Genomic DNA, 22799 nt, shown 5'->3' with positions numbered 1-22799 from the left:
ACAGCTGTGTGCCAGGCAGTTAATAGAGCCCAGTAGAAATTGATAGTCAGTGAAACGACACATATAGCGATAGAATGAAATGGCATCTGGCCCTGGACACTTGCCAAGGGATAGAGGCTGAATGACAGCCAGACACTTTCAACAGAAATAGACATGGTCAACTCCTTTAAAACCTAATCCAAGGTTAACAAAACTAAGTAATGTCATCCCACAACCTACGATGTAGATGAGCACAAAGCACTAAGTTAGTCATGACATGTATTCAAAATAACATCGATATCTGTGGTCAGTCGACCATCGGTTATCAACAACTGGAAAATTTGCCAACTCCTGTGATTGACAAAAATGAATTCAATAAGAATTGCCGAGTTCCAAATAGTTTAGTAATGGTTTTGAAAAGATTGTTGTATGCAACATCAATCTCACATTTAAACCTTTTGATGTCCATTTTAATCCATGGATCATCAGGGTTATCTCAGAGCAATACTGCTAAAGCTGCATGTTTATTCCACAGAAGCAAACATTCAGTTTGTGAGCACCAGATGTCAGTCTGCCATAACAGGTGGACACAAGTTTCCTTCATACCATCCCACAAAACATTGTTAAAAAGAGTAGCAAAGCAACAATCGAGAACAAGCGCACCAAGATCTTCAAGAACCACATCTTTAGTTAATAATGAGACATTAAGTCCCCACATTCCAGGGCCTTGAATAATAGGGGGAAATCCTGAAAAGTGAGAAGAAAAGTATGATGGTGAAACATTAAGTCCCCACATTCCAGGGCCTTGAATAATAGGGGGAAATCCTGAAAAGTGAGAAGAAAAGTATGATGGTGAAACATTAAGTCCCCACATTCCAGGGCCTTGAATAATAGGGGGAAATCCTGAAAAGTGAGAAGAAAAGTATGATGGTGAGACATTAAGTCCCCACATTCCAGGGCCTTGAATAATAGGGGGAAATCCTGAAAAGTGAGAAGTAAAATATGATGGTTAGAAACATAATTAGTAACACAGGATAAACAGTTGTATGAGACAAACATTTGACAAGTTTCATGTGAGACAGGATAAACAGCTGTATGAGACAAACATTTGACAAGTCTCCTGTGACACAGGATAAACAGCTGTATGAGACAAATATTTGACAAGTCTCACGTGACATAAAAACGATCAAGCCGACAAGAAATGTCATGACCAAGCTAAGTGGCGACAAAACCAGAGTCATATAAAAACATCATGAAAGTCAGAATCAGAAACTAAGGAACTTAAAGTTTGAGAAATCTTAAATTCCCACAGCAGAGTTTCCACCAATTGTGTCCACAAAAGAATGAAAAACACAATTGAAGAGATAAAAAACCCTGAAACTGCTGTAAAATAAGACCCCAACCTTTCAAGAAACATGCGAACATGAAACCTGTAGACAAACAAGAAATGATTAGGTTTCGACGAAAATGAAACCCCTGCAGAAAACTGATATCAACTCGAAATTGACCAAAAAGGAAAGTGACATATCATTGACATACCTTTTCTCTACCATTGACATACCATTGCTTTGCAGGCCTTGAATGTTACGATTTAAACAGAAGAAACCCAGGAAGAGAGGAAAATAAGGGACATGTGAATCACAAAATGCTGTTGTTTGGCTGTGACAAACGACGACGAAGTCAATAAAACATGTTTGTACCACTTACAGCATTAGGCTTATGTACACTATCAGACAGAATGGGAGGTAGCCGGTCTCCAGGTGTTCCAGAAAAGTCAAACAATTGCTGAGGAACACTGAAAGAAGGTACAGCAATTGGGAGATAAGAATTCTGACAGTGAACATCAAGAGAGAAAGATGAGACCAGAACACAGGAAGAGATGAAACCTCCACCAGAACCAAGCATGGGAGTGCAGGGAACTGGAGTGCACTCAATAGAACTGGACAAACAGAGTTGGTTGTGTGCTCCAATAACACCTCGTTCTTCACAATTAAATTTAAAACCACAACTGGAAGGATGAATTTCATCAGAAGAACTATGAAATTCAGAAACAGATGATGCATAATCCTTCAAACTGACAGAAGATGAAATCGTTAGAGGTGAAATAATGCACACATCACTTGGAACAGGACACACCCATGGAAGCAGACACAAATGCAACAGGATCCTGCAGGACAGGCAGAAAAAACTTCAATTAGAGACAGTGGTGGAACTTTATCAGCAAATGTAACAACATGATCTGTAGATATATTAACAGCCTAATCTGTGTTACAGTAACAACGTGATCTGTGATTATATTAACAACATGATCTACGGTTACATTAATAACACGATCTGGGGCTACATAAACAATAGGATCTGTAGTTACATTAACAACATGATCTGGGGCTACATTGACGACATGATCTGTCGGTATATTGACATATGATGTATTTGTGTGCTGCCATCTAGCAACATAAAATAAAACTATTATGAAACATGGACGCAATACATATTTAAACTGAAATCACTAAGTAGTAGTTTTCATTGTTATTATCTTCCCAAAAAATATGTGTGGCAGAACAACAGGGTGACATTACTGTTATATGTTAATTAATTTGATATACATTCCTTGAGAACGATTAATTTTTAATTACAACTATCCAAAAATATCGTACCAAAAATTAATATATTCCCTTATCGAACTAGGAAAAGAAAATTTGGTACATTTTCTTAAAGTATCTTTCCGGAATAGTGAATACAATCATTTTTTCTATAGTATAACATAAGGTTTTTAAATAAGTTTAATTTTTTGTAACTTCCAATTTAACTCAAATATGAAGCTGATAAAACATGATCTTTTAGAAGAGACACGTTCATCAAGCAGAGTATATTAGACAAAGATCCACATTTACTACTTTAGATAAAAATTTGAGTGTGAGTATTTTTGCATTAGATTACTTTATCAAGTTGACAGCTTTAATATCAGAAACTTCATGTTTATAATCTAATTAATTAAACACAGTGAGGTATTTGTTCTTCTCTGATTTTTAATTGTTGTTATATTAGCATTTAGCATGAGAACAAGTTCTTACACATATCACGTCAAATGTCTATTAAAGTTTATTATTCTACATTTAAACTAGACAATAAGAGGAAGCTGAGTATAATATATCTTTACATGAATTATATATTGTTATATATTTATAATTTAGTTAACTTAAAAAATTGAACCCACGTGCACAAATATGTATTGTCGCTATTGTACTTTACATATATTTTGTTTTTTTGTTTTCTTAGAGCAAAGCCACGTTAGGCTATCTGCGGAGCCCACTGAGGGAAATCTAACCCCTCATTGAAGCGATGTAACTCCGGAGACATACCGCTGTACCAGAAGGGGTACTTTACATAGAGTAGCATTATAAATTCCAAATTTTTAGGTGTGCCTTTGTTTATAGGTATAATAGCATATGGATATTCTTCCAGTAAATTTGAATTTTTTTTATGAGATGCTTCTGGATTTGTTTTTATTGTTATTGTTATTTTTTACATATTTCTATTATTTTATTATCTTACATATGTAATGGTAGATGTTTCTGTTAGTCTAGATAAGTAAACTTTAATCACCAATAATGTTCTAGTGGCTTACGCCACCTTTCTATATGCATTATTTAAATACTGTATAATCTATATATTCTTTATACAACGTTCTATTTGAAGATACCTAATACAAACCTGTCCACAAACCCGGTAATACATATATGTGTATGTAAAATGAAATTGATAAGCACGTGTTCCACTAACAGTTTCCTTTTAGTGTTTCACCAAGACAAGAGTGAAAACACGGTTTAGTGTTTTTATTTCTCCATAAGATGAGTTCGTTGCTTTTAATTTCGCGCCAAGCTACTCAAGACTGGACATGAACTGGCCATTCCTTATTTTAAAGTGATAAACTAGAAAGAAAAGAACCAGAAAACAAAGTCTTGGTCATTGGGAAGCAGACTGGGTCCTCTAAATAAACTTACCTCATATTTCAATGTCCACCATTATACCTTACAAATAAGATGTTCATAGTAAGAGATTTTAGAGTATTTCGCTATAGTAGTTAATGTTTGTCGTGTAATACTAATATTATAAAGAAAACTATTGAAGCTTAACGTTGCTTTGATACGATAACTGTACTTCTCTCATAGTTGTTATATTTCTATAACACACTGTCCTTTAGAACCACAGCCCTAAGTATAATGAAACTTTTTAATCGTTAGTAAGAGAGTAACTGTTGTTTCTATCAGACGAAACCATTCTAAAAACAACTGAAAATCAAATTATACAGAAAAAGAAAATTTGACAAAAAACAACTCTATAAATGTGAACAAAAAATGGTTCCAAGTTAACGTTTAAGCAAGATAAATGGTTGTGTTCATAAATAGATGTACAAATGATACGATTACTCTCTCAGAATGGTTGTAATACTATGAAAAAAAAAACCAATGAGAAGGAACAAAGTAAACAACAAACTGTGTAAGGACTCGACATCGCCATCTTGCGGATATTCTTCAAAGTAAATTTTAAAGAATATTTGGTTTAAGTTAGATGCACTGTTGTAAAAGCAGAGGGACATATACATTTATAACTAACAATAACTTCATATATTAGCTGCATCCTTACATCACTACTAACAATACTTTCCAATTTTTTAGTGCATTAAGAATAATAAAAATACATTTTATTCCTATTGTTTTCAAATATAATCAGCCAGACAACAGAAGCCTGTAATAATTCTAACGATATATTACAATGGTCAATAATATTCTAACAGAATATTACGTTGTAACATTCTCACAATTGAAAGATGATCATGTACAACGACCGAATGTCTGTCCTGCAACTAGCAGGTTGCAATAAAGCGACCAACGTTTCCAGCAAGTTCTGACAAACCAGACACTTTTAGCAAACATTATTCATGTACAAAGTATACACAATGTACCAAATACATGTTCTGAGACCACACTGTACTAACTACACTAGATTTATTGATATTGTTTGTGACCAGTTCACTCAGTATTTAGATTGTCGTGTTTAATGTTTATGTATAAATTATATTGTTCTGTTTAGTGTTGTATGTTAATTATATTGTTGTATTTTGTGTTATAAATATCGCTTTTCCTACTGCTAATAAATCATACTTAAGGAAAAGTGTGTTCATCAGAAAGTAAAAACTGTTAGTTGGGGTGAATATAAATATCGTTCGTGTTAGTTCATAAAGAAAATAGTTCCAGAGGTTTTTTTTTAAAATCTGAGTATTAATAATACTTGTAACTATTAATACTGAGGAATTCTACAAAATATAATGTTGTCTAGAAAATACCATAATTTACTCGTTTCTTCTCTGTTCAGAAATAAAGGGTTTCCGCTCATGACGAACCCAAAGAACACGAAGCAATTGTCTGGATTTATGGACGAAAAAACATTCCATTCGTACACGAACAGGTTATGATTGTCTTAAGTTAGCTTAGTTTACAAACGGGCCCGGCATGGCCAGGTAGGTTAAGACGTTCGACTTGTAATCCGAGGGTCGCGGGTTCGAATCCCCCGTCACATCAATCATGCTTGCCCCGTGGGGGCGTTATAATGTGACGGTCAATCCCACTATTCGTTGGTAAAAGAGTAGCCCAAGAGTTGGCGGTGGGTGGTGATGACTAGCTGTCTTCCATCTAGTCTTACACTACTAAATTAGGAACGGCTAGCGCAGATAGCCCTCGAGTAGCTTTTCGCGAAATTCAAGAAAGCAAAAGAAACAAACAGTCTACAAACGAACCCAGACTTTAAGTCAGATTGGTTGTGGTTCTTTCAATATAAAAACATCACTATATTTCGTTTGGATAAAACGGCTGACATTTAAAAAGAAAACAACTTCCAAAGAACAGATTCACATCTCAGAATGTGTGGAATATAATTTTCCTTGAAGTAAATCCCCTCTCCAGTGATGGAAGTACCGTAAGGGTCGACATTAACCACGACTTTGTAGTCTTCTTGTTGCTTTAATATTTCATTTTCTGAAAAAAAAAAAAAAAGGACCGGCTTAGCGTGTGGTTCCACTTCTTACCCTATGAATATGACTTGGTTTTACCAAAACCACAATAAAATTTTCAAAGTTAAAACAGACTGTAAGTGAGTATAAGGACATAAATGATAAAACGTTACACAACTTGCTTTCGGTGTAAACCTTCCATTAGGTTATTTTCCAACAAAGTATGACACCAGAGGGCGAAGCGTCTATGTTATAATTTTGTGGGAACTTTCTATCAATTTATATTCCAAAAAGTTGATATAGCATAAAACATGTGAGATTATAGCTATCAAATAACAATATATCTTACAATATTAAAGACATCACATAATATCATATGTTACAGGATTATATCTATCACATTATAATATATCTTACATGATCATAGATTATGATATATCTTACGTGATTGTTGCTATCACATAATGATATATCTTATGTGATTGTTCATGTCACATGATAACATATCTTACATGAATGTTTATATCACATGATATGTTACAGTTGTTCATGTAAAGCTGCACAAGACCCATCGCTATGTTGAACTGAGTTAATAATCACCCTCAGGATAAAACTAACTGTTATAACCTTGTATAATAACTGTTGTAATCATATGTAATAACCTGTTACAGCTTTATATAATAGTCTGTTATAACCTAATATAACTACCCATTATAACCTGACATAACTACCCGTTATAACCTGATATAACTACCCGTTATAACCTGATATAATAACTGTTATAACCTTAGATAATAACCTGTTATAACCTTATAGCTCCAAAGTTTTTTTTTTCTTATTTTACGGGAAAGGAAGCTAAACAATCAGTTCTTCCCTCAACGATCCTACATGCTAACTGTTATGCCATGCCCGGATTACAAGTTAATATATTTTTAGCTTAACTTATTGCCTTACTTAAAGAGGCCTGTATTGGCATAGCGGTATGTCTACAGACTTACCGCACTAGAAATTTGGTTTCGATACCCGTGGTGGGCAGAATGCAGATATCCAATTGTGTATTTTTGTGCTTAACTGCAAACTGCTTAACTGTTGGTTTGTCACGGATAACTTGTTGTAGAAATTGCGCTTAGCAACAAACAATGGCCCGGCATGGCCAAGCGTGTTAAGGCGTGCGACTCGTCATCTGAGGGTCGCGGGTTCGCATCCCGGTCGCGCCAAACATGCTCGCCCTTTCAGCCGTGGGGGCGTTATAATGTGACGGTCAATCCCACTATTCGTTAGTAAAAGAGTAGCTCAAGAGTTGGCGGTGTGTGGTGATAACTACCTGCCTTCCCTCTAGTCTTACACTGCTAAATTAGGGACGGCTAGCACAGATAGCCCTCGAGTAGCTTTGTGCGAAATTCCAAAACAAACAAACAAACAATAAACTGCTTACGTATTTGTAGATGAAATATCCGTATATTCAAGTTTTAGATTCAATAATCTATATATTTGTATATGAGATGTTTATATTTTATATTTTAGGCTCAATAATCCGTATAGTTATACAAAAGTAACTTATCCTACACCACTATACGTTACGAATGGGGAGATTTTAAAACATGGGATAAAAATGGCGTGTCTTTCGTTTTTTAAAATCTGGAGTATAAATTACTTAAGCTTCATCGTCTCCCAGGGTATGTTACCAGCTTAACGATTAACACGTAGAAAATAATTCCAGTTTCAAAAGACATAAAACTTTTTTTTCGTAAAATCATTCTTCTTTCACTTTCCTGTTGTTCAAAATAATAAATACACCGATGGAAAAAGAGAGCACAAACCAGGTTGTTTAAAATATTAAAAAGGAAAGGATAGAAAATCTCAAAACATGAGAAGTAAAAACCTCCATTAGGCCTAACACACGTGATTATAATCGCAAACAGTAAAACGTGATTTTATTTTATTTGTTTACCGCCTTATTGGAAGGTCATAAAAAAAACATAAGTCAACATAAGACATGAAGTGAATAGTTCTAGAAATTAGCTTAAAGAGTGTAGTGCTTGCATGCACGTGCAGACCGAAGAATATACATCTATAAATGAAATAAAGAGACATATATGCATGTGTCTATACGCATATTGATTATGTTACTAATATTACTTGGAAACAAAAATAGGACGGTCAAGTCAGTAAAAGGTATTTTTATCAAATTGACAAAATTATTGAAACAAGAATTACATAAAAAAATATAATTAAAATAAAGTTTTAATTAAAAATAAATACACAGAAAAATGAAAGAGATATAATTATATTTTATGTGTGTATATTTGTAAATAAGTATATTTAATTCATATGGATTATTTTTAATGAAAAAAATGTATTAACATTCTTATAGATTTCTCTAAATCTTCATCTTGAGGGATGACCTTCGATGTTCTGAGAACAGGTGAAGTTTGACCAAGTTATCTGATAGAAACTCAGAAAAGAAAAGTGAGGAATATATGTATTGTGGTGTTTTATTATTATTGTCAACAAATGGAAACTCGTACGAGTTTTTGTTTTATATATATACAGACACTTGTATACACTCAGACATACGTAATTATTAGTTAATAATAAATATAAAACGCATTATAAAACAATAAATTAGATATTTGGTAAAAATAAATAGAAAATACTCATCTGCTCATCTCTTCAAATAGTTTAGGAAGTGAATAATCAAATAATTAATTGTTCATGTCTCGTGGAACTAATCTTCCATCCACACAGAAGACGTTTAATTGTTCATGTCTCGTGGAACTAATCTTCCATCCACACAGAAGAAGACGTTTAATTGTTCATGTCCCGTGGAACTAATCTTCCATCCACACAGAAGAAGACGTTTAATTGTTCATGTCTCGTGGAACTAATCTTCCATCCACACAGAAGAAGACGTTTGATTGTTCATGTATCGTGGAACTAATCTTCCATCCACACAGAAGAAGACGTTTAATTGTTCATGTCTCGTGGAACTAATCTTCCATCCACACAGAAGAAGACGTTTAATTGTTCATATTTCGTGGAACTAATCTTCCATCCACACAGAAGAAGACGTTTGATGTTTCGTCACCCAATACTTGTGAACGCTTTTACATGTTAGGAAATACTGCATCTCAAAATAACTCCTGCTATACTGAAGTAAAACTGTAAAACTGTTTTTGTTTACAACTTGAAAACGGTCTCAGTACAGAACGTAAGGACAATTCATTAAAGAGTTTATAACATATAACATCGGTCAAAATACTATTTTACTGCTATGTCTTCATCAGTTTAGAGGACAATGTTCAGTACTCTAATATTTTAAAGCATAATGTTCCGGTTGTGGTGAACTGAGCAATTTGGAGTATAACGTTTTGATTGCAGTAAGATGGATTATTTTGGGGTACGGGTGTTTTGGAGCAATGTGATTTGAGTTAATAAATTTGTAAATTTTGTGGTTTAAATGTGATAAACTTGGGTTCCGTGTTTTTAGTGTAATAAGTAAGGTATTTTGTGGCTAAGTGTATTTGTGGTAAACTGACGTGTTTTAGGTACAGAAGTTAAGAGTGCAGCCAACCAAGTTTTTATGAATTATGTTAATGCAGTTTGTTATTGGTATAATAATGTACTGATTGGATTATACTGTGACTTAGACATATTTGAAGTATGGATATTTTGTTCTGTAAAGCCCGGCATGGCCAAGCGTGTTAAGGCGTGCGACTCGTAATCTGAGGGTCGCGGGTTTGCATCCCCGTCGCGCCAAACATACTCGCCCTTTCAGCCGTGAGGGCGTTATGATGTGCGGTCAATCCCACTATTCGTTGGTAAAACAGTAGCCCAAGAGTTGGCGGTGGGTGGTGATGACTAGCTTCCTTCCTTACACTGCTAAATTAGGGACAGCTAGCACAGATAGCCCTCGAGTAGCTTTGTGTGAAATTCAAAAACAAACTTTGTTCTGTAACTATCGTAGGTTTGACTATCAATCATCTTCACCATTTTTCACTGTTCAGGTATCTTTAAGATTGACAAACTCTCACAATAATTTATTTTAGAAATTGTCTCGCTTCTAAGAGTTTCGAACCTGATTCATTCTGTCCAGTATGTCTCAGGAGGCACCACAATATACATTTATTAATTGTTAGTGACATGATAGAGTAGAGTAATTAACTGTTACACTAACAATACATTAACATTTAATGTCGAATATGATACTGATAGTATATTAACATTTAATGTCGAATATGACACTAATAGTATATTAACATTTAATGTCGAGTATGACACTAATAGTATATTAACATTTAATGTCGAGTATGACACTGATAGTATATTAACATTTAATGTCGAATATGACACTAATAGTATATTAACATTTAATGTCGAGTATGACACTGATAGTATATTTATTTTTCTTATCTTAAAGACATCTTGTATTACAACTCATGAGCATAATGGTTATGGTAGAATATGGAATGTTCGGCCATATTCAATTCTAATTTAATACTGCTGAATATAGGAGTGTAGCCACTTATCATAACCCGCTGTCTGCACAACTGTTCTTGACCCGAAAGCGAAATTAGCTTTCACAAGCTCTGACCTCGGACCTGCGTATACATAGCCCGGAACTGACAGCAAATCTCTTTGAGATGGTTGATAAAAACCTCAAATTTTCATTCGCAATTCCTACATTTGTTTTTCATTTTTTGTCTTGTCCATGAACAAGCTTTGTAATTAACTCGAAAGGTCAGTTAGAAAACATAGCGGACGAATACAAGAACAGGCCTAGCATTTATTACGAAAAACAACTAAAATGTAGACAATACAACAAAACTCTTGCCAAAATTGAAAGTGAAAGAAAAACAAAGTTAGAACAAGTTAAACAAAGAACATACTTTGTTCAAGATTTCGGTCAACTAACCAAATTTCCTCTTTTGAAAAGCTTTCTTTCCTTCTACGCACTTAACTTTTCCACTTTTACTCTTGTGGTGGTTCCAGTAATTACAGAGGTACGAAAATTATTCAGGGAAAGAAAGACAAGCTTCCAGATAATAGCAACAGGATTCTGTCAGTATTATTCTTTTTTTTATTGTTTCTTAGAACTAAATTGTCCAGAGTACTGAGTTCTTGAAAATATTTTATTTTCACACATATCTTTTACCCTTATGTATGCTTAACTAGAAACAAACGTTTAGGAGCTGATTCTATATACATAATCTAATAAAAACTGGAGAAAACATAACCCTTCAAAAATACACCAGCTTACATGAACCTGGAAGTAACACAAGTAACAACGACACAATTGACAGTTATGTGTTAACTGATTAAAAAGTACACCTTAGAATGCAATGAACATGTTAAGGAACAAAAAAGAAGTTTGTTTAGAAGGAAAATTATATAAGAAGCCTAAGTTGCACGAGAGCTACAAATGATCACTACTCTTCATATGTTAAAACAATAAATTTACACCAACCAATTTGCAAACCTGTTGCCGTAGATACCTAATGTCGTAACATTAGGCCTAGCATAGCAGATATATACCTCCAAATTTTTATATTTAAACTTTTCTAAATAGTAGTTACTTTAACAAATAGACCAATTAAACAACTAGTTATTACTTTTAATATTCAAAGTATTAGCTTATTTCTTATTGTAATACTTAAAATAAAACATATAATAGACTATGTTTCTTACCTCCTGAACAAGAGAATATAACGTAATATTTACTTTGTGCTCTATAATACTTAAGGCACAATATGACATGTTTATTAAAAAGGATGGGAAGTTTGGTTTGGCAAGTTTCTCTTGTGATTTAGAAACTGTAGAATATTGACACTAATTATATCAAAATACTAGAAGAGTCTGTGTTCAACTCCTCAAGCGTATAATAGTATAATAATTAAAATTACTTAGGTGATCGTACTTACCTGGTGTTAAAATGTAATAATAATTAGTGATAAAGTTGAACAACAGAACGAGATATCATATTCAATAGTCACCATACACGTAGTAAATAGTTACCATCGACATTATTAATCATTACCACATATACTATTGAAAATTACTACATACATGGTAAGTAGCTATCACATACATATTTAACAATTACCACACATATAACTAACATATACATAGCTAATAATTACCATACATATAGCAACCATGTACATAGTTAATATTTACCATACATATAGTTACCATGTACATAGTTAATAGTTACCATACATATAGCTACCATATACATAGTTAATAGTTACCATGCATGTAGCTGCCACATACTTTATCTTATACCTGCTTCAAGTGTTAACATTGTTATTTAACCTTTTAACAGATCTAATTAATTATTAATTTTATCTTGTCCCACTTGGTACTGTGATTGTACACATTTTTTTCGAGATACGAACGAGAATTATCGGTGAAATATACCACAATTTTGTTTTATCGGTGAAATATACCACAGTTTTGTTTTAGTCTGACATCATGTTTTTTACGTGGTTTTGCTAAACTTTAAAAGAAGAAACGAATTAAGAAGACTTAACGAATGTTTTACATCTAACGAAGCTTTGTGAGTACAAGTCAGTAACTAAAGCATTCTTAACACTATCTTCTGATGTTCGTCAGGAAAAACAGCAGGAAACTTTTATATTAGAAAGTCTCTAGTTATCGAGGAAACTGTTGGAAGCTAGCCATCAATAAGTTATACTTCTCTTCCACAAGATAATTATCGAGTTAATTATATCAGAATGGCGTTTTGGTTACTTTATTCCGGTCATTAGACATTAAATGTTTCCTGTGTTTAATATGTTCTTAACACGTTGTCATCCATTTTTTCTCTCGTGAAGGGTTAAAATATTGGTTTGTCATATAAACATGAAGTTAAAAGACGTTTGTTTTGTAGTTCGAAAGTTATTTCCACGCGTAAGAAAAAAACAACAACCCAGAAAGTGGTTCGTTTTCATTTTTTTTTTGTTTCTTCAAAACCGTTGTTTATTGGGCACCGATAAAGGTTATATAAGTTTATTGAATATTTGGACAAATAAAATTTTTTTTAAAGAATTATGTAAACCGATAGCATCGAGACGGTTTCACAATGTGAACGTACTTTTCGGTAAATAATTTATGGTAAGTGTTTATTTAAACCATGTTTCATAATTGTAAGCATGACAAACTTCTCATTACTGTTTAACAAATACTGGACTCTTTTCCACTTAACAAAACAGTCTGAAAATGTATAGACTAATCATCAGAATGGCCGGTGTGTAAAATAAGCCAGTTTGTCCTCACTATCTTTCCCTAATTTTCAAGTAATAGATCTGTAGAAAACAGGTAATGAACATTCCTCCAACCCATACACCTCTCTGATAGAATAACTAGGTGTGACTGGTACTCTTTCAACGTACTCACAGCTGTATGGTACAAACAGTGATACTTTCAACGTACTCACAGCTGTATGGTACAAACAGTGATACTTTCAACATACTCACAGCTGTATAGTACAAACAGCGATACTTTCAACGTACTCACAGCTGTATGGTACAAACAGCGATACTTTCAACGTACTCACAGCTGTATGGTACAAACAGTGATACTTTCAACATACTCACAGCTGTATAGTACAAACAGCGATACTTTCAACGTACTCACAGCTGTATGGTACAGTGATACGTTCAACGTACTCACAGCTGTATGGTACAAACAGCGATATTTACAACGTACTCAAAGCTGTATGGTACAAACAGTGATACTTGCAAGAAAAAATATTTGATGTATTGTTAAAATTAATTCACAGATTTAAAAATGTTACATGTATTTACCAACAAATATAAATATAATAGTACTGTTTGTTGTATGTCCGTGTAACTACTATCTATATAAATATAATAGTAATGTCTGTTGTATGTCCGTGTAACTACTATCTATATAAATATAATAGTAGTGTCTGTTGTATGTCCATGTAACTACTATCTATATAAATATAATAGTAGTGTCTGTTGTATGTCCATGTAACTACTATCTATATAAATATAATAGTACTGTCTCTTGTATGTCCATGTAACTACTATCTATATAAATATATTACTATTGTCTGTTGTATGTTCATGTAACTACTTATCTATATAAATATATTACTATTGTCTGCTGTATGTTCATGTAACTACTATCTATAGCAATATAATAGTACTGTTTGTTGTGTGTCCATGTAACTACTTACATACGTAAATATAATATTACTGTCTGTTGTGTATCTCCAAGTATTTTCTTCGCAGGGTGTGAATGGATCTCCAATATAAAAGGTGTGGAGATTTGTGTTGTCATGTTAACTTAAGGTGTGGAGGTTTGTGTTGTCATGTTAACTTAATGTGTGGAGGTTTGTGTTGTCATGTTAACTTACATATACATTTTCATTTTCACATTTTAGGTTTTGCATTTTTATTGATGTTTCTGAGTTGTTTTTTTTTTATAGTTACATATAAAGAAAGCTGTTTTCATGAACATAGATATCTTCTATCGACTGGACGAGTACTCCAGCTAGTTATTTGTATGTATGTGTGCGCGTGGATCTATCGACTGGACGAGTACTCCAGCTAGTTATTTGTATGTATGTGTGCGCGTGGATTAGTAATTATTATTATTACATATTTCATAAATAGAGTATCAGTAGATAAAACAACTGTAATATCTGAGAATGTTTGTGTTTTATCTAATGTAACATAATTAAAAGTACAGTATATCACTAAAGAGTATAAAACAGCAAACTATGCTGTTCTCTTCCTGGTAACGTAATATAAAGACAGTGTCTGCTTTTGCTTTATACAAACAAATTCCAATATTATATAATATTACACATCCATCACTAAACAGACATGTTCCTCCCCTCAGCGCTAAGCTTAAGGGATTTATAACGCTAAAAATCGGGATTTGATACCCCAGGTGGCTAAAGCGTTAAAAGCCCACTTTTATCTCAGTATTAAACGCTAACTAACCACGTGCTATAATACGACATTTGGATACATTTGTCCTTTTTTCATTTAAATCCAGTTTAAAATATAATACGTTTATAAAACGTGTATTCATCTTTATTTTCTTAACCTCTAGACTGAATTTAAAACATTTGTTTTATCCCTTATGTTGTGAAACAAAACCAAAACCAACTGAAAACACCCATCAACCCAGCAAGGTCCATAGTTTCGTCTGTATAATGTTCTAGAATCTGTATTGTCTTTTATATGTGATAATAGAAAAAGTCAATCAGTTTGAAAGAGTTCTGTTGTCCCTAATATTTCCAACGGTTCAGATCTTGTTTTGTTTGTCTTTACTTTAAAGACTTAGTTAAATTTTTAAAAGACAAACAACATAAACACAAACAACATAAACACAGACTTTGTATATTTTTGGAGCTACTGACTTTTCTGGAAAACGTATTTTATCTTTATATTCCTCGAGATTGGAAGTGACTCAGTGGTTACGGTGCAAGTTCTTTATACCCGAGCGTTGACGGTCGTTTCCCTTTGCTACGAGAATTCACCTGCACTTTGAGGACATGTGTGCGATATAAGGATAACAATCAAATCCCAATATTCAGTCAGAGAAACGTTGCTGAAGAATCGACAGTGAGTACTGTTAACTAACTGTCTTCCCTACATCAATTCAATACCACCGGTGGTTATGATATCAATTCAATATCACCGGTGGTTATGATATCAGTTCAATATCACCGGTGGTTATAATATTTAATCAATACTACCAATGGCTATGACCTTTGTTCATTATTACCGGTGGTTATGACATTACTGGTGATTATGATCTTTGTTCAATATTAGTGGTGATTATGAATTTTGTTCTGTATTTCTTAAGGTTATGTAGAAGTGTTGAGAATAACGTTATTTTTAAGGTCACTGACTAAGGTCTCCCATTAAATAAGCGATAAGTTTAGAAACTTACGACATTAAAATTAGAGATTCGATTCATCGCAGTTTACAGAACTCAAACGGACCGTTGTTACAGTTTTGCAATAAAAACTGTACTGGTGTTTAGGGCGATCGACTCGCAAACCACAGTTCACGTGTTCAAATCCCGTCACCGAAAATGCTTGTCCTTTAAGCCGTTAGGGCGTTATTATGTGATGGTCAATCCCATTTTCTGCTGCTAAAAGAGACTCTCAAGAATTGGTAGTGGGTGGAGTTGACAAGCTACCGACATCTAGCGTAGATACGCCACAAGTAGCTTTACAAGTAACAAAAAAACCAAAGAATTACTAAAATAAATAACGTTATAATGTCTGTCTTCCAGTGCCACAACACGTTTAAAAACGTAAAAGCATTATAAATCTAGGGTATGATTTATACCTATAAACAAAATATAAAAACGTTCGTTGCGAATATTCGGACAAAAAACACTGTCGTAAGAAAACAATAAGTTATATTCGACGAATGTGCCAAAAGAGAAACAAGGGCACATTTCACGTGTAATATAAAATTAGAATAAATACAATTAGAAACATGTAAATATATATATTAACATCATTTTATAGTATTCTCAGTAACTCTGTGGTGTTTCTTCAATCTTAATTTGTTGGCTGGCAGCCACTTCTCTGATTCAACTTATCATTTGTTTCTTTATTTGAGCAATCTGTCAAAACCTTCCTCGGATCAGTTGATATGGTGAATACACATAAACGTTTAGAAGAAAAAAATTAGCCTTCTTTTTATCACCAGAGACCTTGAATAATACACAATATGTAATTACGTAGAAACATGAGAGATACTTTAAACCTTCCTTAAAATGGTTCGTTAGAGGTTTTTGGTGAATATACAACAAAATCTATAACATCCTTAGTCACGTGGCTGGAACACTTAACTCCTGGTTTATTATATTTCTTTAACCCATTCAATATATTTCCACTGTCTTTAATCTCTCCAATACATTCCCACTGTTTTTATCCATCCAATATCCTTCCACTGTTTCATACCCTCTAATATTCTTCTATTACTTTAGACCCACTATATCCTTTCATTGCTTTAGACCCACTATATCCTTCCATTACTTTAGACCCACTATATCCTTCCATTGATTTGGGCCCACTATATCCTTCCATTGCTTTAGACCCACGAAATTCTTCCATTGCTTTAGACCCACTATATCCTTCCATTGCTTTAGACCCACTATATCCTTCCATTGATTTAGATCCACTATATCCTTCCATTACTTTAGACCCACTATATTCTTCCATAGCTTTAGACCCACTATATCCTTCCATTGCTTTAGACCCACTATATCCTGTCATCGTTTTAGACCCATTATATCCTTCCATTGTTTTAGACCCACTATATCCTGTCATTGCTTTAGACCCACTATATCCTTCCATTGTTTTAGACTCTCTAATACCACTTTATTGCTTCAGTCCCTCCAATATTGTTCATCATTTTCATGTTTCAGAGATGAAAACAAAACTACATAGATTGTACAGTTATAAATTCTTGAAATGAACAACTTCATTGTATGACGATTTCAACAATATTTGAATATCTTTATTTGATCTAATAATCATTTCAACAGACACTCTGCCCATGTACATCATCTGATCTAATCACCAGTTTAACAGACACACTACCCATTTACATCATTTGATGTAATAACCAGTTCAACAGACACACTGCCCATGTACATCATTTGATCCAATAACCAGTTCAACAGACACTCTGCCCATGTACATCATCTGACCTAATAACCAGTTCAACCGACACTCTGCCCATGTACATAATCTGACCTTAACACCAGTTCAACAGACACACTACCCATGTACATCATCTGACCTTAACAGCAGTTCAACAGACACTCTGCCCATGTACATCATCTGATCTCATCACCATATCTCCGGACATATTGGTTATTTCAGCAAGACAGTTTTCCAAACTAAACCTTTCAATCCTATAATGGTTTACATGAATGTTCGCCCAGAAGGAGACATTGTTGTTGAATAAAACTAGAAATTGTTTCCTAGCTTGTTATTGTTATTCATTGTGTAAGTTTGTAAGTTTTTTTTACTTAACGGATGAGATTATAGCTCATGATTAGGTTAATTCATTTCGTCGTTTAATGTAGAATAACAAAATATTATTGAAGTAATACATTTACTTTAAATTCGTATAATTTGCCATCAAGACCTAATAACTGAACTGGGAAGAGTAGATCAATCAAAACTCACTGCAGGAAAATCGTTGTTTATTTTCCACTAAAATATGTACAAGGAAAAAATGTACCACTTGAAGACTGGAAGGAAAATTTGTCCGGAACAAACCACAGAAAGGTATAATGTTCTTATTACTTTAGGACTATGTTCCGCTTTTACCACTTAGTGGCGTCACTGTTACCAGATAGGCTGATCCCTGGTGAAAGATAAACAGAGAAACAAATAAGAGATTGAACAATGAACGTTTACTAATTTTAATAAATTAGTTTATTAAAAGTTTTAATGAGTTTTAATGTGTGTTGAACAAACGGTGTACTCTATTATTCTTTTGAGAAACACACGTAATTACAATGTCTTGAATGGTGCTGAATAAATACAACTTTACTTGTAAAACAACCACTGCCCAAAGCAACAATTTTTACACCTACGTAATGTCTTTATTGAATCAAGTATATTTCTGACTCAACACGATGACATTTAGATGTAATACCTCAGAACAATAACATGGTGACCGTTGTGAGCGTTTTGTAACAATCTGAAATCAGTGAAACCCTTCTTCATTAACTATTTATTTTGGCAGAGTAAACTAAAGTAACTTTGTGTAAAACGTGAAGTAAAAACCGAGTAAACATTATAAGTATTGCAGTAAAGAACATTTACTCTCTTAGTAAAAACGTGAAAACTTCCTCAATGAACTTCAATATCCGAGAGTTCTATTATTTCTGGTGAAAAAAAGTGCGTTTCATGAAAATCGAATGATAATGGAATTCGTGATAATAAAGTATTAATGATGATAGAAGATGATAATGAACGAGATGTATGATTTAATATATAACACTGACAATGTGAGATGTATGATTTAATGTATAAAAACTGGCAGCTTGAGATGTATGATTTAATATATAAACATTTACAACGTGATATGTATGCTTTAATATATAACACTGACAATGTGAGATGTATGATTTAATGTACAAAAATTGACAACGTGATATGTATGATTTAATATATAAAAACAGACAACGTGATGTGTATGATTTAATATATAAAAACTGACAACGTGATATGTATGATTTAATATATAAAAACTGACAACGTGATATGTATGATTTAATATATAAAAACTGACAACGTGATATGTATGATTTAATATATAAAAACTGACAACGTGATATGTATGATTTAATATATAAAAACTGACAACGTGATATGTATGATTTAATATATAAAAACTGACAACGTGACGAGTATGATTTAATATATAATACTGATAACGTCAGATGGCGCACACTTCAAGTTAAAGTATTTTATATTGTCGCTGTTAATAAGTGGATAATTGATAATATACGTTCGTCATGGACTGGTAACTATTTCATGGTTTCCATCACCTAATCGATCGATCCCATTGAATCAATCATCATGTAAAGATTTGTAAAGCTGTCTATACTTTGCCAACAAAGATTGAATAAATGGATATACTTAGCTAACGTCCATTAAAGGAAAATATAATATCCCTTGACGCTGTATATAACATATATTTGTTACGTCGAATAATAAGTATACAGGATGTGTTTGGTCTTGATTTAAGTAAAATATTATTTGAACACACTATTATAATGATTTGTCATAGGAATTAATTTTATGGAAAATAAATCACTTTTTGCTCAACTTCCAACCAAATAGAATACCAACCGTGTATAATAATGTACAATGAACTTTATGTATAATAATGTACAATGAACTTTATGTGTTATAATGTACAATGAACTTTATGTGTTATAATGTACAATGAACTTTATGTGTTATAATGTACAATGAACTTTATGTGTAATAATGTAAAATGAACTTTATGTGTAAGAATGTACAATGAACATTATGTGTAATAATGTAGAATGAACTTTATGTGTAATAATGTACAATGAACTTTATGTGTTATAATGTACAATGAACTTTATGTGTTATAATGTACAATGAACTTTATGTGTTATAATGTACAATGAACTTTATGTGTAATAATGTACAATGAACTTTATGTGTGATAATGTAAAATGAACTTTATGTGTAATAATGTACAAAGAACTTTATGAGTAATAATGTAAAATGAACTTTATGTGTAATAATGTACAAAGAACTTTATGTGTAATAATGTACAATGAACTTTATGAGTAATAATGTATAATGAACTTTATGTGTAATAATGTACAATGAACTTTATGTGTAATAATGTACAATGAACTTTATGAGAAATATCAACAAAATATCTGAAAACTTTAAATAAAACCAAAATATAAAGAATAAAATAAAGCAATACACAAAGGATTGGGGCTGTTAGTAGGCTTAAGATACGAATTAAAATAAAGTATAACATCAAGGATTCCAGCTCTTAATAGGCTTAAGGTGGTAATATTCATTACAGTAGATACACTTTTGAGAAATATAAACTGTATAAGATGACATGCTACAAACCTAAACATAAAATGTAAAAACGTATCGTAACTTTACTACAGAACTTTGAAACAAACTATATAAAACTTACCCACAAGTGTTACAAGGTTTTCGGTAACCATGACGGTTACCTGCTCCTCCAAACGTAAATGTTGAAACGACTCCTCCTGTTCCTCCTCCATGTCCAGCTCGGCCCAAGGCTCCACCAAGTCCTTTTCTTGCAAACGATTGTATTGCATCGACAATGTCACTTCCTCCTCCGGCACCTGCTACCCAATCTAGTCCTCCCAAACCTCCCCCTGCTCCTCCACCTGATCCAAATCCTGCCCCTGCTCCTCCACCTGATCCAAATCCTCCCTCCTCCTCCACCTGATCCAAATCCTCCTCCACCTGCTCCAAATCCTCCCCCTGCTCCTCCACCTGATCCAAATCCTCCCTCTGCTCCTCTACTTGATCCATATCCCCCAGCACTACCTAGTCTTCTACCTGATAAACCACCAGCATCACTCGAAAAGCTTCCACCACCACCACCACCACTACTTCCTCCTCCAGACGAGAATGCAAACGCAGTTCCTCCACCACCCTTTCGTCCGCTGAAGGTCCCCACAACTCCTTCGCCATTACGTGTTTTAAACGTTTTGAACGTTGCATGTCCATCCCCATGATGACCAGCCTTCCCCAAACCCCTTCCAGAAGAAGAGACTACCACTCCCCCACCTCCACCTCCCGAAGTTTCATAATCATCACGAGGGTTTTCCCATGAACAAACATCGTGGAAAAGAATTATGAAACTGACACAAATCGTCAGATAGTTTTCTTTGACACCCATCTTTGGTTCAGTTTACCTGAAATAAAAAAGACGGTTTTTATACGTCAGGTAAAACTGAGTACCTTATTTCAGGAACACTTCTCTTCGCTCACTAAGTTACGATTTACTGTTTGTAAAATAAGTGTAAATTTGTTTACTTAGTGAAATGTTTATAAAAGCCACCGAAAGGCTTAAATATTTTAAATCACAAAAATATGTCGTTGTTGTTCTTTGCGAATCCTCAAAGGACAATACAATTTTTTTAATATTACTATAAAATTATTATTCTAAAAAGTGATAAAAAACCATTAATAACTGGATATCAAAAGCGAGTTTAATTGATTAATCTCAAAGCTACTACGCCAACAATGTATTCAATTTTTTATTAGATTATTAACTGAGAATCGTAGTTAATAAATAATCTCCTCGAACCAAAAACCTCACCTTCCGATATCAGCTTTTCAAACCTGTTGGAGAAAAAGACAAATTAAATCTCTGTTACTGGACAACTATTTATAAGGTTTTCACTGGACGATGTATATATATATATTACCTTGAGTCACGTGAACGTACGTGGTCCGTATCCTGTTCAAATGAAAAAAAGAATGAAGCCCAAATTTGAGGCGCTTGAGACCTGGGTCTTCCCCAAATTCTCAGAAATACTTAGCACAAAAAACGGAACTGTCTTCCAAAGATTAGCTCATCATTAAACGTAACGTTTCTGTTAGTAATACTGGAGATACAAGGTTTTTCCCGACTATCAGAGGGCGCTCTTCCCTTAATACACAAAAGAAAGTAATATTTGACCTTGGTTTAGTGGTGAAGAAAACCGGTCTGACTCTACACCTCTAGGTAAACCAGTACTCTGTGTATGTAACATAAACGATGAAAGATTCCCCTTTTACATAATAACAAAAAATATTTTTAGAAGGTATGAGCCTGAAAAAAACACATATACTAACATATCCCTTATAATTAACCTCATGGTCTTTATTGATTATAGCCAAAGTGACTCATACTAATACGTCCTTTATATTTCACCTCACAGTGTGTATTGATAGTGACAAGAGTGACTGATACTCATACGTTCTTTATATTTCACCTCACAGTCTGTATTAATAATGACAAGAGTGACTGATACTCATACGTTCTTTATATTTCACTGCACAGTCTGTATTGATAATGACAAGAGTGACTGATACTGACACGTTCTTTATATTTCACTTCACAATCTTTATTAATAATGACAAGAGTGACTGATACTAACACGTTCTTTATATTTCACCTCAGTCTGTATTGATAGTGACAAGAGTGACTGATACTAACACGTTATTTATATTTCACCTCACAGTCTGTATTGATAATGACAAGAG

At 33.4% G+C, this 22799-nt stretch overlaps 1 protein-coding gene across 2 annotated transcripts; it reads right to left on the bottom strand.

The window, feature by feature from the left end:
- Positions 1–18188: 18188 nt before the first annotated feature.
- Positions 18189–22133, bottom strand: LOC143238405 (uncharacterized). Of its 2 annotated transcripts, none has more exons than XM_076478576.1 (4): positions 21980–22133; positions 21009–21463; positions 20710–20959; positions 18189–18369 (listed from the first exon to the last, which is right to left on the bottom strand). In XM_076478576.1, the coding sequence occupies exons 2-4, from the start codon at positions 21445–21447 to the stop codon at positions 18351–18353; spliced, it is 708 nt and encodes a 235-aa protein (XP_076334691.1). In that variant the 5' UTR covers positions 21448–21463; positions 21980–22133; the 3' UTR covers positions 18189–18350. The 2 variants fall into 2 exon arrangements, with proteins under 2 accessions (XP_076334691.1, XP_076334690.1); XM_076478575.1 differs by having other exon boundaries at positions 21871–22123.
- Positions 22134–22799: the final 666 nt, after the last annotated feature.

The sequence above is a fragment of the Tachypleus tridentatus genome, chromosome 13, assembly GCF_004210375.1.
Source record: "Tachypleus tridentatus isolate NWPU-2018 chromosome 13, ASM421037v1, whole genome shotgun sequence".
Lineage (NCBI taxonomy): Eukaryota > Metazoa > Arthropoda > Merostomata > Xiphosura > Limulidae > Tachypleus > Tachypleus tridentatus.
The sequence above is the reverse complement of the archived record's forward strand: the minus strand, read 5'-3'. Positions and strand labels throughout refer to the sequence as shown.